Raw genomic sequence first — 17,669 nt, 5'->3', positions numbered from 1 at the left:
GAGGGAAGGATGGAACGGGAGATTGACAGACGGATCGGTGCAGCTTCTGCAGTAATGCAGTCGATGTATTGGTCTGTCGTGGTGAAGAAAGAGCTGAGCTCCCGATATACCGGTCAATCTATGTTCCTACTCTCACCTATGGTCATGAGCTTTGGGTCATGAACGAAAGGACAAGATCCCGGATACAGGCGGCCGAAATGATACAGGCGCCCAGCCACCCTCTCCGCAGGGTGGCTGGGCGATCCCTTAGAGATAGGGTGAAAAGCTTGGTCACCCGGTAGGAGCTCAAAGTAGAGCCACTGCTCCTCCACATCGAGAGGGGTCAGCTGAGGTGGCTTGGGCATCTGTTTCGGATGCCTCCGGAACGCCTTCCTGGGAAGGTGTTCCGGGCCCATCCCACCGGGAGGAGCCCAGGGGAAGACCTAGGACACGCTGGAGGGACTATGTCTCCCAGCTGGCCTGGGAACGCCTCGGTGTCCCCATGGAAGAGCTGGAGGAAGTGTCTAGGGAGAGGGAAATCTGGGCATCTCTGCTTAGACTGCTGCCCCCGCGACCCGGCCCCGGATAAGCGGAACAAAATGATGATGATGATGATGAAATTCATGCAAGTTGGAAAAGCTTGTGATTTCAATTGTTTACAATTATTTTTGGTGTGAATTTGAATCCAGCCCTCAATCAGTTAGTGATTTTGGTTCCCAAACACCATTTTTCTGATTGTGGTAAGGAAAGCTCTTCAATGCACTCGTACATACACCCAGTTTAATAGGGCCCCGGGTACATTCCAAGTTTTATTGGTGAGCCAGGCTCAAGCATTGACTTTTAATGGCTAATACATATCTTGACCAGTGTTTAAATCAGGTATAAACTGGGGCAGGCCATGAATAATTAACAACTACACTTCTGTCTTTCCTTAAGCAAATACCCTCTGGTCCTCTGGATCAGTCTTGTTGCACATTAATCAACTCTGATTTGTAATCTTTAGTAGCGGTCTCCCAATTCAGCCATTTACATAGCCTGAGTTTGGTGTTGGTAAGCATTAAAACAGAAGAAAAACATTTAAAAACAGAGTGAAGCCGGGAAGTACCAAATATAATATTGTATAGAGATTAGCCAAATGGCTTCTCCATTAGAAATCCCCATTCAAAATTATGGACCATGCAATAGTGATGTAATCTAGCACAGTTAGTATGCAGAAATACGATCTATGGTCATGTGAATCTGGTTGTGGTGGGATACCTAATTCAGATAGAATCACGTTAGCAAGGCAAAGTAAGCTGAAAACTAGCTATAACACTGGGAATGCGTACTTTGCTCAGCCTGTTAAGCGCTGTTTTTAACCGGCTACTTCCGGTGTCCTCACTAACTAGTAATTTCTCCCATAACATTAACCTAACCGCAGGACAATCACACTTGCGAAACACCATTGTGATCTTCTAGCTAGCTAGCTAGCTATTGACTTCCATTCTTCTTCACTTTCATTCTTCTTCACCTTTTTTTTCTTTACAAAGAATGTTCAGATTTACAGCAAGATCTGATTGCAGTTAAGGTTAACAGCCTTGACCAGGGACAGAATAAATTTTTTTTTTCCAGTTGCCAGCTCTGGGATTCAATTTAGCAATCTTTAATTTATTGATCAGATGCTATTCAAAGCGTGTAGTAACAGTCACTGTCAAATAAAATGCATTTCACATGATTGTTGGATTTCAGTTATGTTTCTGTTACTTACCCACAGATCAACCTTTTCTTTTTAGATTTTGAGAAAGTTAAGATTACAGTAGACACATTTTTAATTTCTACTACTAACATGGGAAATCCAAAAACCATGGCCTGAATTGGCTGAGTCTGCTTTGCAATCAGTCTACAGGAGGTACAGTGTGAACTTTTCCAATAAGAAACAATAATTTTTCTGTTGCTGAAATGTTTGCAATGGTAAGCCCTAACAATCAATGATGCAGATTTAGATTTTGTCCCAGTCAATACAATTTATTGTAAACCCTTTTCCTGATGTCTTTCAAGATCTCTCGGTATGATGTGTTTTAGTTTAGATTCAACTTTATTGTCATTGAACAGTACAAGTACAGTACAACGAAATGCAGTTAGCATCTAACCAGAAGTGCAAATAGTTATATGTATTTACAAGTATTATGTATATTGAGGGCCAGGTTGTTATCAGCACACCATGCCACCAGGCGCATTACCTCTTCCCTGTAGGCCTACCACCGTGGTGTCATCTGCAAACTTGACGATGGTGTTGGAACTGTGTACAGAAACGCAGTCTTAGGTGAAGAGGGAGTACAGGAGAGGGCTCAGCATACAGCCTTGTGGTACACCAGTGTTCAGGATCAGGGTGGAGGAGGTGATGTTGTCTAACCTGACAGGCTGGGGTCTGATGGTTAGGAAGTCCAGAGTCCAGTTGCAGAAAGAAGGGCTGATCCCCAGGTCATGGAGTTTGTTGACCAACCTAGAGGAGAGTCTATGAATAGCATTCTCACATAGGTGTTGGTTTGGTCCTTGTGGGTCAGGGCAGAGTGTAGAGCCACTGTATACAATCAATACAATCAATGCTCTTTACCTGGACCCTAACAGAGGTTGAAAATATACTATTTCTATTATACTAAGATGCAATCTGTGTTCTGAATTCTCTCTACTATGTAGGACAAGACACCAGAGGAAACATTCATGGTAGAAGAAATAGAAATGGATAACATTATTTTAGTAGTTCCTGATCTTATGAATCTTTGAATGTAAAACTTAATCTAAAAAACAGTCAGTTTGACTCGCTGGCTTCAAAAAACACAAAAAATATATAGTGTAAAGGACAAAACTGCTCAGACCAAAACGTGTCAATGTTTGATTAATTCTATTCAGTAACAGAGAGACATACCTTTGTGTACATGATCAGTTCTTGATTGAATTAACATTAATAGTTGTAGTTGTTCAGTGTTTCTTTTCCTTCTCTACTATAGTATTTGTGTGTTTTTTATCTGCCATTTCAGAGCCTACACTAATAGGATTAGGGAGTTTAACTTTTCAGACATGCTAAATCCTAGGCCCATGTGTGTTCTAATGTCATTGGGATTTAGCCAGTCATCACACTGGCAAGCAGAAAACTAAAAGTAGCCAATGCCTGCCCACTCATCTCAATGTCTTCTTACGTGACCCCTCACCCTTGATACCGTATTACGTGAGCTGTTCTCAATAATGCCATGAAAGATGTAATGTAAACCCAATTTGGAGGGATCAATTCCATTTTAATCTAATTACTCTAAACCTGAGCAAAGCAAGAGCCAGTCTCCATGGAGAATGTACACTAAGCTTCTTTAAGAGCTCTACCCCAGTTTGATGTCATGCAAAATAGTGATTCTGCTACAGTGACAAATCACATTAATTAGAGGTGTTCAATACTCTTTTAAAATCCCCAGCCAAGTTCCTCAAAATGTGTTGTTCTGCTCCTAAGAAAGGCAAATCAGATATCCCCTTCTAACATCACCATTATTATAAATACAGAATTGGTTCTGAAGATAGATATCAGGCTGATAAGCAATAATGACTGAGAGGCAACTATGAGCAAAAACAAATAGGTCAGAAAGGGGAAATAGAAAGGAGAATAGAAACAACAGCAACAAAAGTTTATTGTCACACAAATTATAAAAAAAAAAAATCACACACAGCTCTTAGATATATCATAAAAGCAGCAAAAAGAGGCATTGTATTTCCACAATATCCCACATGCAGTTATAATCGCTTCCTCTCTGCTGCTGTCACATAAGACTCCACTAAGTAATGACTCTGAAAAAACAAATCAATGGTAAACATTGCTGTTTGTTACTGAGCCTTAATCATGCTAGTTTTATTTTTATTTGCTGGTTATTATCAGAGGTCAGTTTTCAAGGACGTGTTTATCTATCAACTCCATTAATGTGTTTTCCTCAACTTAGAGCATATCTATACACTTTCAGATTAGATAAAAACAAACAGGAATGTTGGAGTATACAGTGTGGAGACTAACTTGAAGGTGATATGATCTTGAGTTCTTATGTGTTTAAAATGTTAAAATGACATCATGCTAATGGCCATTCAATCGTCAAACTTTGATTATTGCATCCATCATAAAATGAAGCATGTGAGCGGTTGCAATGCCACCGTCATTCACATTTTTGGGTTACACTCATCCATGATTCTTGAGTGATAATTAGCCTGGTTCCATATTTTTGTGCTATGTCAACTCCTTGTCATCTCTGGCATGACAAAGAATGGGAAGTGGTATGATTGTAAAAATAAGCCAGGCTACCTCAGGCTAAGCATAATGTGAATTCCATTTGTGCATGTGTTTGAATTTGCATATAATAACTGAAAACCTACAATAACAGTGCCTGTATTGAGTTCCACATCTTACTTAGAACATCACCTAACATTCACAGGACAGAATTAACTAAAGATGGACATTCAACGGGTCTTCTGATGAACAGTTTTAATAACAAACAGTGCAATATCTTCTTGCTCATTACCAATTGACAACTTAGATTCAATCAGATCACAGTTTGATAGCCGACAGCCACTTTCTTGCTGATGATTTGGCAACACCTAAGATGTAAATACATCAGAGCTATCAAATGGGTGAGCGGCTGATAATGAGCTCTTCACAAAACCACACCTGAAGTTCAGAACAAGTACACTAGTATATATTACTGGGGGTGGCAGACAACATAGTGGTCAAGGCATATGACCAGTAACCAAAACACAAGGTAAAAAATGTGTTGTTCTGCTCCTAAGCAAGGCAATTTACCCTTTGCTCCTAGGGTTGTTTGTGTCAATAAGAATATTTTCTCATTTTACTTACCTGGTAAAATAAATATATACAAATTACTAATGTGACTAATGATAGTGACCAAGTAAAGGAGGCTTGGCTACTGTATCATGTCCTGTATTTTAAACTATAGATTACTACTGAATTACCCTCTGATGTGCATTTTATGAGTCTTCTCAAGTAACCTCTATGCGTAGGCCAAGTACACCAATGTGTCCAATTACCACTGGTTGGGAACCAGTCTATTAAAAAACTCTGATCCAGTTTCTGACATTGCCAAAACAACTGCTATGTGGATACCGGCTAAATAGATCTGATTACATTGGGCACCATATTGACAATTTAAAACACAATTACAAGAAAAATCTGATTGCACCACCACCTAAAACTATAAGGCCAGATCACTCTGGTTGCGCAGTTATGAGTAGGCCTATTACATGAACAGCAGCATATGTGGAGATCATCTTTCAAACATTACATTGAACCAGTAATGGTTCTATTGTGATTACTGTTACATACTTTATATAAATAGTTGTTAAATAGTTTTAACTTATTCTCTTATACACTGTCTATATTTGTTGTAAATATAATATCTTCAAAATGCATTATAACAATAGTCATGTTTGCATAACTTGTATACAGTATGAGTAGGCCAGATATTTGTCATTTCCTCCTAGAAAAGAAAATTGTATCCTTATCAATGGCTAACAATGAGTTCAAAACACAGTATTTCAATTCTTTAATGGGCAAAATAAAAGTAAAATATTCAATTCATTACATACACTAAAGGAATATCAACTCTGCTGTTGAATTTGTAAAGCAATTCACAAAGCCAAGTCCTCTGCCTTAGGGTGTGAATAAAAGAGCCTCAGCTTTTAATCAAAGAAGATTTCACTGTCTGTTGATTTTTGAAGTTATGGACAAACATCTGTTTTGTACTGCATGCATTCCAAGTTGAGAAGATTGAAACTATTGTTTTGGATAGTGTTGAAACAGACAAATGTTGATGGCTAAGATTACCTCACTGCTAGGCAGTCTTTTAAACAACAATTCAGTGAGCACTGATGGCTAACTGTCTAATACACATTTTTGAGATATATCTACTGCATCTATATTGTGCTCTTAACATCATTCAGTTGCTCTACATACATTTTCTTACAATAACCAGTATTAAAACAGAACCTACATACCAGCACATTAGTCTTACCCCTTTCTTTAGAAACGTATAGGTTTATCCATTAATCCATTTGATGATGCTTTTGGTTTGAATAAAACATTTTTGTATATAGAGATATTTTGAGGGGAATGATATCTGGAGGTGATAGATTTTTTAAAAATTAATATTTAATACTATAATCAAATATTATAATAAATAAATATCACAATAAACAAATAAATGATGTGCTGCTGTTTAATGTGCTGATTTGAAAAGAAAGCATGAAAGACCGATGCATTCCGCCATTTCCATTATTCCACAGGAAAGCCTCTTAACTTCCATGAAATCTGTTTGACCAATGGTGTCTTTTTAAAGATAAAGGCTATATTTATGGCAACCCACTAGAATAGGTATAGTATATCATGATTCCAACAGGGATAGGTGTAGTAAATCATGATTCTATCTCGTGTGAATACATTCTCCTTGCCACATTTTGGAGTAAAAGCTGTTGCTGGTTCTCCAGATCTGATATATATATAGTATACATTGTTATTAACTAAAATTATCTTTTTAGTTCAGTAAATGTCCTGGACAAATGCCTCCGAAGCACATCTACACGATTCACTTGCTGCAGTATTTTCCTCATTGTATTAACCAACATGCGGTTCAGTGAGTTGCTACATAATTACCTTGGCTTTTTGGCTCATCAGAGCATTAGTAGGTAAGCATGTGTGTTTACAATTTACAGTGAATGTGTAACTTTTTAAGGCATATTGTATCCTTACACTATATTAACAACAGTTGTAGTTTAGATATTTGACGTTTTGTTCATTGACATTGTGATGAGTATTATCCAGACATTCAAGTCTTGAATAGAAGCTGATAAACATCTATTTGCAGCATGTCAAGTTACCCTACCAGCGTACTATGAGTTCCTCAAGGGTGCCTCTTGTGCTTTACATCTGTCTGTTTCTCATCTGATCCTATATTCAACAATACATGATGTGTACACTTATATGTGCTCTTAGTCTTAAGACATTTGGCTACCTTGCCTGCTTCACTTTTTACACAGCCCTTCAAGCAATGATTACAAACCTTGACACCGTTTGTGGATAGAAATGTGCTCAAATTGAGCTACTCCTGTTGAATCCCACTGTGCACAGGCATTTTGTCTGTACGTGTGGTGGGAGCTGTGGTTCCAGTGTTGTTAGGTTCACATTCAACCAGAGATTCTCCCCCCTCGCCCAACTGTCTCATTCGCAGGTGTATCGAGCCGTAGGTCTTCCTGGGGTGGACAAAAGTTCTCCGGCGGTACAGCTCACCTTTGCATATAGACACCATTAGTAAGACGGACAACAGCATTCCCCCTAGAGTCAAGAGTCCCAGGCCGGCTATGATACACTTGTCGAGGTGCGAGCCCAGTTGAGCATAGTACATTTCTAGTTTCTCCATCTGACGGGCAGACACCAGGTCGGGGTTTAACTTAGCCTCTCGGGGGATGGTATATGCAATGACCACCAATAAAATTCCACTCACCAAGAACACCAGGGCAAATATGAATCCGTAGTCAACAGAATGGTCATTGAAGACAGTCTCGTGGCCCTCTTCAGAGTGGAATGACAGCTCTTCTCGCTGACAAGGCTGGGGTTGTGTCTGGTAGTCTCTGTCATTAGATGTGGACCGATGAACACTTGATCTGGCTGCTTCCTGGTCACTGAACCTTGTTTCACGCTCCTCGTCCTGAAATGATGCGTTCTCGATTCCAACATTGGCTGTCCGAGGCCTTGAAGGGGCAGCTTGTCGCAGAGTCATAGGGGCCTCGCTGACAGTTCGCTTCTCCCCATCCCCCAATTCACAGAGCTCCACAGCATTCAAAGCCTCCATCGAAATTCAGGCGATCTGCTCATATCGTTAAATGTTGCTGTCCTTCATTATATTGCCTGGACGCCTGCAGTAAATAATTAATTGATTAAATAAATAGATATTGACAATACAATGACTACTAATTAAATGTAAATTGTGCAGAATATTGAGTGGAATCTAAATATTTGCAATTAATATCGAATTTCAAATGTATAAGTTCACATTGGCCATAACATATGATAAAATGAATGAATTGTCAACCCTAAGGGCCATTTCTTAACAAGGGGGAATCACTGCCTATAAGGGCATTATATCAGATCGAAAGACTAGGTCAACAACAATCTCTAACCTATTCACTTTAAAATCGAACATACCCTTATTTACTAAATGCACATTTTTCCACATCATTGATGATTCAAGGATTGTGCAGTATTTATTCGTTTAACCTCGAAGGAACACCACGTTGTAGTTCGACTGGTATTAACAGTTTCTCCGCCTAACATTAACCCGGTGGAGAGGCAAGGTTTACAACAACCTCGATCTATATTAACGATATAATCATAGCTCAATCTACAAATTGTAGACTTATGCCAGTTTTTGACGAAGGTCTAGCTGTGACAACAGAAAAGGGTAAATATGTAGCCTACTTAGAACACTGACATATTTGAATATAAATGATAACGTGAAATCACTTCTATTTTAGTCCATTACAGGGAAATAGTTTTTAACAAAACTGTGCAATCAACCCTGACATGACCTTGATGCCCATCACAGAAACGTGGCCTCATTAATGTTATGGTTTGAGAGGCAGATAGCCTATCTACATCAAAGCAAATAAATAAAAGTCACCATATGTTTAAGACTGGCCTATCGTATAATACAACACAAACTTTGGAATTAAACCCAGACATACGCTCATACGCAATTTGAATTATATATGAAACACAAAGGAAGAAAGGAATATCTACCCCAGGTGTTGACGCTCCCGTGATGAGACATTGTAGTGCTAAGATGCCGGTTGTTGTGAGGGGACAGAAAGACCTCGAGAGCAACTGGCCATGCGCAAACAAGCAGTGCCGAAAAATTTAACCAGGTTGAACACGATCGAGCGCATCCCTTCAGCTGGTAGGGAATCTATAGTGTAAAAAGTATAACGGTCCGTGTACAATCCATGTATCATTCGTTCTTTTCATATTCAATTGAGAGTCCAAAATCTGAAAATTAAAAAACGATTTCGTTATTTGTTTAAGAATCTGATACCAAAACACAAACGTTTATTTTTCGTTCTTTCGTTTTTATGGTCAGATCAAAAATAGGAAATAAAAAACGGGTCACTGCCAGAGCTTGATTTTGATATTTAATTTGTTCGATTTGTGTGACCCGGAAGTTACTGTACCGTTAGCTTGATTCAGTGTATTGATAAAGAACTGTATTTGCTTTGGTTACATTTAAGAATGAGACACTGGTGGTTTAGAAAGCTGCTGAGTGCAGTTATAATACAGACACATGCATACATACACATGCACAGTCATACTATGCCTGCCATGGGCAGTTTTTCTTTGTGTAGCCATTGCTTGGTTATATGTGATAAAGTAGAGGGCCATCATTAGGTTGATAGTTGAGAATGCTGTGTATTGCAGCTACAATATATTTTATGTGAGCTCTACATATTACAAAGTGAAACAGGCCTCCCTTTCATTTATACAGGATTACCATTTATGCATTTTCCACAGATTCAACATATTACACAAATGTGAACATGCTGTGTGAGGTACATTGTGCGGAGGACCTGTGAGCAACAACTTCAGTGTCAGCTAAACTGTTCTGAAGGTCCTTTGCCGAGACCTGTAGGTTCTGCTGTGTAGATCTGACCAGATTTCATACAAAACATTGTAATGGTTTCTCCTTCCTTTGACTTGCACTGTTCAATTTAACAGTATTGTTTTAGAAAGCTGAAATTGGTAACTGTAAGTGTTGAATTTTCTACAGCCTGTTGAAGAAAGGTGGCAAGTTTCAATTTGCATCATGTAGAGGTCTGTTTACAGAAATATAAAATGTTTCTGGGGATGTGTAGAACAAGCACATTTTTTATTCTAAAGTAATGACGTGGTTATGGACTTAAAACATTGTTAGGAGGAATGTAAGTGTTACATGTCTTGGAATTATTTATCTGAGGTCTAATTTAACCCTTATCCTAAATGTTTATTCAATAAGATAAATTACAAGTAGAACAGGTCCAAAAGATCACAACAGACATTACTGAAAGTCAGTTAATGTAGTCCAAAAGCATGAAGTTAATGACATAACCTAAAAATACAATATTAAATGATATGCCAGTTAGACAATTAAACATTTAATCACACAAATATTTTAAACATTACATTCCAACACTGACACAACTAAACTGTTTCTTTATGTACTGTGTATTCGGCTTTGCCCAGATTCTGTAGGCTTTGGTTTCATCCTATCATGTTGAACACTTGTCCAGTTTACTCTTGCTAAACAACTGATTTTTCTTATCTCTTTGTCTCGTCAAACTATAGTGTTTTTTTTGTAATTTTTGTTGTGTGGAAACCAGCATTAGCTGATGGTTTAAAGACAGCTAAAATGTATTTTCATCAACCAAAATAATTAACAGAGAAATTATAACTAAGTCCTCTTTTGTCTATTTCATATATAGTTACAGTGTCACAATAATTCAACAAAAACATGAATGGGGAGAGAGCTTCTTGTTCCTCTAGACTTGACGCCTTTCTGAGCATCTTCACAGCACCATGATTTCCTCATCATTCAGGGGTGAGGACTTGTACCCGGTCTCAGAAGAGGCCCACGTTGGCATTTACCCAGGCAACAGCATCCCACAGGTCAACAACGCATCTTGGCAAATGAAATGAAACATCACAACAATCACATAGAAGTAGAGGTGTACAAAGTAAAAGTACTCAACTGGGTACTGCTGTGTTCACCACTTTAGAGAAGTATCTAATTAAGATCTAAGCAACCAGGTAAAGGGAGTTCAAAACTAACCAGTGATCAATAAAATAAAAGGGAAGAGTTGAAATGATCAATTAAGGTCATTGGTTAGTTATGAACTCTGTTTAGGCAATTTACATCATCCTTTGCAACTTCACAAAACTGGTGAACACAGCCAAATACTTTTTACACCACTGCATAGAGATGGCCATGATAAATTATTATTTTGTTTACATTTCTAAATAACGACAACATAGTGTATATGAAGCTAAAAAATAAATGGATCTTGCCTGCATATAGTGACAGGTGCATAACGTATCTTTAGCTAGTTATAACGTACCCTAATTGATGAAAGCTGCTCAACAAGTAGCCTACCTCGTCGCGTAGCTAGCAATCTTCCAGGGTTGTCGTGTTTTCTGTGTTCTGTCACTGGCAAGCTATTCGAATCACAAATTCAAATAATTTAGTAGATAAGCGATGTTAGTGAAAACGTTAATTATCCCTAAATATTTAGCTCGAGGTTGTCATTTGGAGGCACTTATCGAAATCTTCGTCATTGACCCTGTAATCCTTCCTTCATAAACGCATCCACTAAAACAAAAACACAACACCAATGGAAACCGTAAACAGGCGTAACTTAATACTAAAGAACCCCCACGCTAAGTTATGCCCATGACTTGTGGTCTGCAGATGTACTCTCCTCCCATGGTGTCGATACCAAATTACTCAAAGACGATTCACGCTGTTTTGTAACTTCTGGTTCACACAAATCGATCAAATAAAATATTCATAGACATAATAAAGAGTAGACGCCGCATTGGCTGCTGGGGCGCGAGAAATACGGCCGCCATCTTTGACCGGTTATACTCCTATTTGCGTAGCAGCAGAAGCAACGATGCCAGAGCACTTTGGAGCATACTCCTGCTCATATCGGCGGACCATTGAAAGCAGGGCTCGGGGGATTACTTTTCACAAGTAAGATTTAACATTACCATACTATTGGTTGTATTTTGTGACTAGAATATTACCAGAGAGTTGAGAAGGAGCAAGGCTCTTTGATATTACTGTACTGAAATCGTATCCAGCTAGCTAGGCTATGTTTACTGCACCAGCCGGTGTTCACCCAGCGAACTGAGAATTGATAAGTCATATTCTATAACACTGACTTAGATTACAACTGACTCAAGAATGCTATTGTAGAAATAAAGCAAATATTACTGGTATAACATTGGCCAGCTAATTATATATTTATATAAATAAAAGACGGTATTATCATTGTTGGGCAGTACTAGCTTAGCTAGTAACTTAGTATTTTGGTGGTAGCTTCACTATTTCCAGAATCAAGTAACTTTTCTGTAGTAGTAACTCCTTTATTTACCAAGTAGCTTGGCCACACAAGCTACTTTTCTTGTCATTTGAAATTAGCACAACTTAAAGTAGCTTCCTATGTAATGAACTAGCCTACTGCTGTGTTTGTGTTACTTAGCTTGCTACATTTGACTGGGTGGTAGCTTTTGTGTAGTGAAGCTTTATTCATGGCAGAGTAACTAATAGCTTAGCTCACTGCAATTTCCAAGTAACTTGCCCAACACTGTGTATTATTCACGTGTAATTCACCCTAACAAAAGTAAGTTACCTCTCATGTCTCATACCCACCACACTTAAAATAAAGGCAACAGAACATCTGATCGTAGAATGGTTTTCAAACAAGCTTATTATTTAGTTCAGCGGTATGTGCTCACCTACAGGTTCAGCCAAGATCACTTGGAGCTCCTATTTAATTCAATCAGAGCGTCAGGTAGGGTTGGTGTTCTTTTAATTACAATTTTGAAAATATACCTAATGAATATCTTTGTCTTGGGAGTAATGTATGTATTGTGTGCCTGTTTTCCATATAAGGAGGCTGGAATAACAATCCATCGGCACTTCCAGGCCATCTTCCGCCGCCTGATGGTTCGGTGTGGTGTCTCACCTGTGTAAAGCACTATATAAATTATAATGTTTTTTTTAATTATTATTATTTTAATAAGGTGCTGAGTGCTGCAGAGAGGGTGATCCGCCAAGCTTCACCAATGCCAGCTCCTAAGGTGTCGACAGTCACAGACATCGTCCGGGAGGAGATTGGAACGGAGGATGTTTTTCTGCTTGGGGAACACATTGAGGAGACTCAGTTTGGCATCGACAACCATCATTCTGACTTGTTGTCATTGGTTGTGTCTGTGTTTCTCAAAATAAGGCTGCACCACATTACCAAACTCACCTCTCTTGAACTGCAGAAAGGGAGCACGAGGAAGAACTGTCCTCTTTCAGGGGTTTTAGAGCGTGTGCATGTGTGTGGTTCCACGACAATTCAAGACTTTAATCCTAAATTCCAGCATCCCAAAATGAATTCTAAGCTTTATCTGTACTTTAACCTTACTCATCACACATAGTATCTTTATGTCATATCTGTCATCATTCTGACAAGATTAACACTGAATCTGAAAGCAATGGCTTAAAACTGCCTGAAAACAGTGGTCTGTCACATTTTATGTGAATACTGCTGTAAGTGTTGTTGGGTCAGTAAATACCTCTGTTTGTTTGTGTTTCATGAACTCTAGCCTCATGGTGTGTGTCTCCAGGAATCCAAATGTTGGTCTCCTTTGCCTTACACTGGGTTTGTGAGCTTGTGTATAATGAAGTTTATCTTTACATTATGTCATTGTGATTGTCTTAGCCCTGATCTCTTTCCCTCTGGGTTCTGAAAAGCACTTGTAACTGTGTTTTGAAAATTGCTACATTAATTAAGTTTGCAGACTTTTCAAGGGAGTTTCAACAAAGTAAATTTGTAGTTTAAATAAAAACAGTCACTTTTCATTTCATCCTGCTATTTTGGACTGGGACCCATGTGAGTATGTTGGGATGGGGGCTGTGAAATGAGAGAGAGAAATATATATTTCTGACTTTACTGCCACTATTTACACATTAGGTGTTTCAATCAGAATGATAGTCAAACTGGAAATGTTCCTGTTTTTCTCCCTTTTTGGGTATTATGTTCACAGTTTTGATGAATATAAAACTATGAATATTAAAATACGCCGAACCATGTGTCCTGTATCATAGCTACATGTATGACCTTTACAGCAAAAAAAACCTGCGTGAAAATCAGTAAGGTATTCACTGAGGTATGATTAATTAAATGCGCTGACAGCTCGTTTCACCTGCCAAAACAGATTACATTGAGTGGAGTGGCGGACCGGCCCAAGATGGCGGTCCCACGGCTCGTCAGCGGCAGTAGGCAGTAGCGGTCGATGCGGCGTCTATTCTTTATTATGTCTATGAAAATATTAAGTTTGGACCGTGACCTGTTTTTTAATTTCCTATTTTTGATGTGAGCATAAAATCGAAAGTACGAAAAATAAACCGTTATTTGTGTTTTGGTATCAGATTCTTGAACAAATAAAGAAATAGTTTATACATTTTCCGATTTTGGACTCTCAATTGAATATGAAAAGAACGAATGATACACGGATTCCCATTGTACACTAGTGTACATGATTTATTACAAACACATTACTTTATGAGTTATCACATATACACACAAACACACTTGTACCTGATTTATTACATCTTAGATACACACACAAACAAATACTACCTGAGTTATGGCACCACACGTAATACATCTCATGCTCAACTGTGCTCCATCAACCCAGATGAATGCACATCTGTGGAAACTGGCCTCATTATATATTAGCAAGCCGAACCATAGTGTTATAATTACCTGCTGTACGGATAGCTTCAAATGGCACTATTAGCCTACTGTAAGAATTTACTAGCGACTTACTTATTTGAGAAACTAGTTTCATGAGCTGTTTAGATTAACTTTATAATTCCTCCCCTAGCAAGTCCGGGCATTAGCATTAATGCTAACTAGGTTATGGCACCTATTAAGTATTTCCAGTCACAACACTAACGTTAATGGTAGCTAGATTGTTTCCTTCAAATAAACGTAATAAATTAACGCTACCCATTCGGAAACCCCGCCTACTTTAACTGCTCTCGTTTTCCGATATCCGAATTGACGAGCGAGGAGCGAAAACGGCCGATTTGTCCAAACTTGGAACAACAAAAAATGGAAAACGACCCATATAATTGTTATCCATTATTCTGGTTAAGTTTCTATAACGGTTGGCCACGAGGTACACAGACCTTGGGGTTCAATGTGAAATGCCTGTCATTGGCAAATTTTAAAGCCAAACCGTATGTCTGCTTCCTTTGTAAATAAGAGTTTGAACTTCCAGGCACTCATTAGCAAAACGGCTAACCACAAACAACATCACCATTCTGTTCCTAGATCACCGCCTCAAAATTTGACTGTGCCGTGACTAAAATGAAAATGCCTTCAGCAGGGACTATATTTACCTTTTACTTTGAATAAATACATACGTGGATTTAATGTTTATTCATTTGAATTGCAATGTATGTTTATAGTGATTAAGGTCATACGACTGCTGACAACATACACAGATCAGCCATAACATTATGACCACCAATAGGTGGATAACACTAATAATCTCGTTATCATGGCACATGTCAGTGGGTGGGATATATTAGGCAGCAAGAGAACATTCTGTCCTCAAAGTTAATGTGTTAGAAGCAGGAAAAATGGGCAAGCATAAGGATCTGAGCGACTTCGTCAAGGGCCATATTGTAAAGGCAAGACGACTGGGTCAGGGCATCCCCAAAACTACAGCTCTTGTGGGGTGTTCTCGTCTGCATTGGTCAGTACCTATCAAAAGTGGTCCAAGGAAGGAAAAGCAGTGAACCGGAGTCAGTGTCATGGATGCGGGGAGCGAAGGCTGGCCCGTATGGTCCAATCCAATTGGCGAGCTACTCTAGATCAAATTGCTGAAAAAGTTAATGCTGGTACAGATAGATAGGTGTCAGAACACACATTGAATTGCAGTTTGTTGTGTATGGGGCCGCATAGCCGAAGACCAGTCAGGATGAATAGTAAATGTAGGGTATAATGTGTCAGAATGGTGATTTATGAACCCAGAGGGCGGGCTTCCAGATTTATGTGACAGGTCGGCGAGACATCAGGTTTGTAGGGTGGGACTTCATGTGTATGACATATGTTAGGGCGGGACTTCTAGAGTGATGTATGCATGTCTGGTGACTTTGTAATTTATGATTACATTGATGTGTCCGTGTTTGATGTTTTACAACGTCTGATGAGCAAAACAGATTAGTGTTATAACAGATGGGTTATGTTTGATGATTAACAAATGGGTTTTTGGGTTCTGGAATGTTACATTCCCAGGCCATAAATAGATGTTGTGTCAGCGGCAAGATCATTGGTGTTCAACAAAAGGGTGACAGGGTCCAGCAATTCTATAAACCTCCCAGGGTTTTATCTTCTGACAAGTGGTACAACAGATGTCCTACAACCGGTGTTTGTTAACCTTTCATGTTGAATGGGATGATTGGCGTGGTCTGTGTATTTAAACCACGCAGACACCGGTGATGGTCATTCAGTCTTGCCTGAGTAAACTTACCTATCCATCCATCCATCCATCTTCTTCCGCTTATCCGGGGCCGGGTCGCGGGGGCAGCAGTCTAAGCAGGGATGCCCAGACTTCCCTCTCCCCAGACACTTCCTCTAGCTCTTCCGGGGGGACACCGAGGCGTTCCCAGGCCAGCCGGGAGACATAGTCCCTCCAGCGTGTCCTAGGTCTTCCCCGGGGTCTCCTCCCGGTGGGACGGGACCGGAACACCTTACCAGGAAGGCGATCCGGAGGCATCCGAAAAAGATGCCCAAGCCACCTCAGCTGACCCCTCTCGATGTGGAGGAGCAGTGGCTCTACTCTGAGCTCCTCCCGGGTGACCGAGCTTCTCACCCTATCTCTAAGGGATCGCCCAGCCACCCTGCGGAGAAAACTCATTTCGGCCGCCTGTATCCGGGATCTTGTCCTTTCGGTCATGACCCAAAGCTCATGACCATAGGTGAGAGTAGGAACGTAGATTGACTGGTAAATCGAGAGCTTAGCCTTGCGGCTCAGCTCTTTCTTCACCACGACAGACCGATACATCGACTGCATTACTGCAGAAGCTGCACCGATCCGTCTGTCAATCTCCCGTTCCATCCTTCCCTCACTCGTGAACAAGACCCCTAGATACTTAAACTCCTCCACTTGAGGCAGGCACTCTCCACCAACCTGAAGTGGGCAAGCCACCCTTTTCCGACTGAGGACCATGGCCTCGGATTTGGAGGTACTGATTTTCATCCCCACCGCTTCACACTCGGCTGCAAACCGTCCCAGTGCATGCTGAAGGTCCTGGTTAGAAGGGGCCAACACGACAACATCATCTGCAAAGAGCAGAGACGAAATCGTGTGGTCCCCAAACCTGACACCCTCCGGCCCCTGGCTGCGCCTAGAAATTCTGTCCATAAAAATTACGAACAGAACCGGTGACAAAGGGCAGCCCTGCCGGAGTCCAACATGCACTGGGAACAAGTCTGACTTACTGCCGGCAATGCGGACCAAGCTCCTGCTTCGGTTGTATAGGGACCTGACAGCCCTTAGCAAAGGACCCAGGACCCCATATTCCCCAAGCACCCTCCACAAGATGCCGCGAGGGACACAGTCGAATGCCTTCTCCAAATCCACAAAACACATGTGGATTGGTTGGGCAAACTCCCATGAACCCTCCAACACCCCGTAGAGGGTATAGAGCTGGTCCAGTGTTCCACGGCCTGGACGAAAACCACACTGTTCCTCCTGAATCCGAGGTTCTACTATCGGCCGTATTCTCCTCTCCAGAACCCTGGCATAGACTTTCCCGGTGATCCCCCTATAGTTGGAACACACCCTCCCGTCCCCCTTC

At 40.2% G+C, this 17,669-nt stretch overlaps 1 protein-coding gene across 1 annotated transcript; it reads right to left on the bottom strand.

The window, feature by feature from the left end:
* Positions 1-3,645: 3,645 nt before the first annotated feature.
* On the bottom strand, positions 3,646-9,530 carry tmem74b (transmembrane protein 74B). Its single transcript, XM_010903211.4, has 2 exons — positions 8,795-9,530; positions 3,646-7,911 (listed from the first exon to the last, which is right to left on the bottom strand). The coding sequence occupies exon 2, from the start codon at positions 7,845-7,847 to the stop codon at positions 7,098-7,100; it is 750 nt and encodes a 249-aa protein (XP_010901513.1). The 5' UTR covers positions 7,848-7,911; positions 8,795-9,530; the 3' UTR covers positions 3,646-7,097.
* Between the last annotated feature and the right edge of the window lie 8,139 nt (positions 9,531-17,669).

The sequence above is a fragment of the Esox lucius genome, chromosome 17 (assembly GCF_011004845.1).
Source record: "Esox lucius isolate fEsoLuc1 chromosome 17, fEsoLuc1.pri, whole genome shotgun sequence".
Classification (NCBI taxonomy): Eukaryota; Metazoa; Chordata; class Actinopteri; order Esociformes; family Esocidae; genus Esox; species Esox lucius.
Note: the sequence above shows the minus strand (reverse complement) of the source record. Positions and strands in the feature narration are given on the sequence as shown.

Excerpts from the sequence above, each read along its gene's own strand:
- tmem74b (XM_010903211.4), bottom strand. The coding sequence starts at position 7,847 with ATGGAGGCTTTGAATGCTGTGGAGCTCTGTGAATTGGGGGATGGGGAG.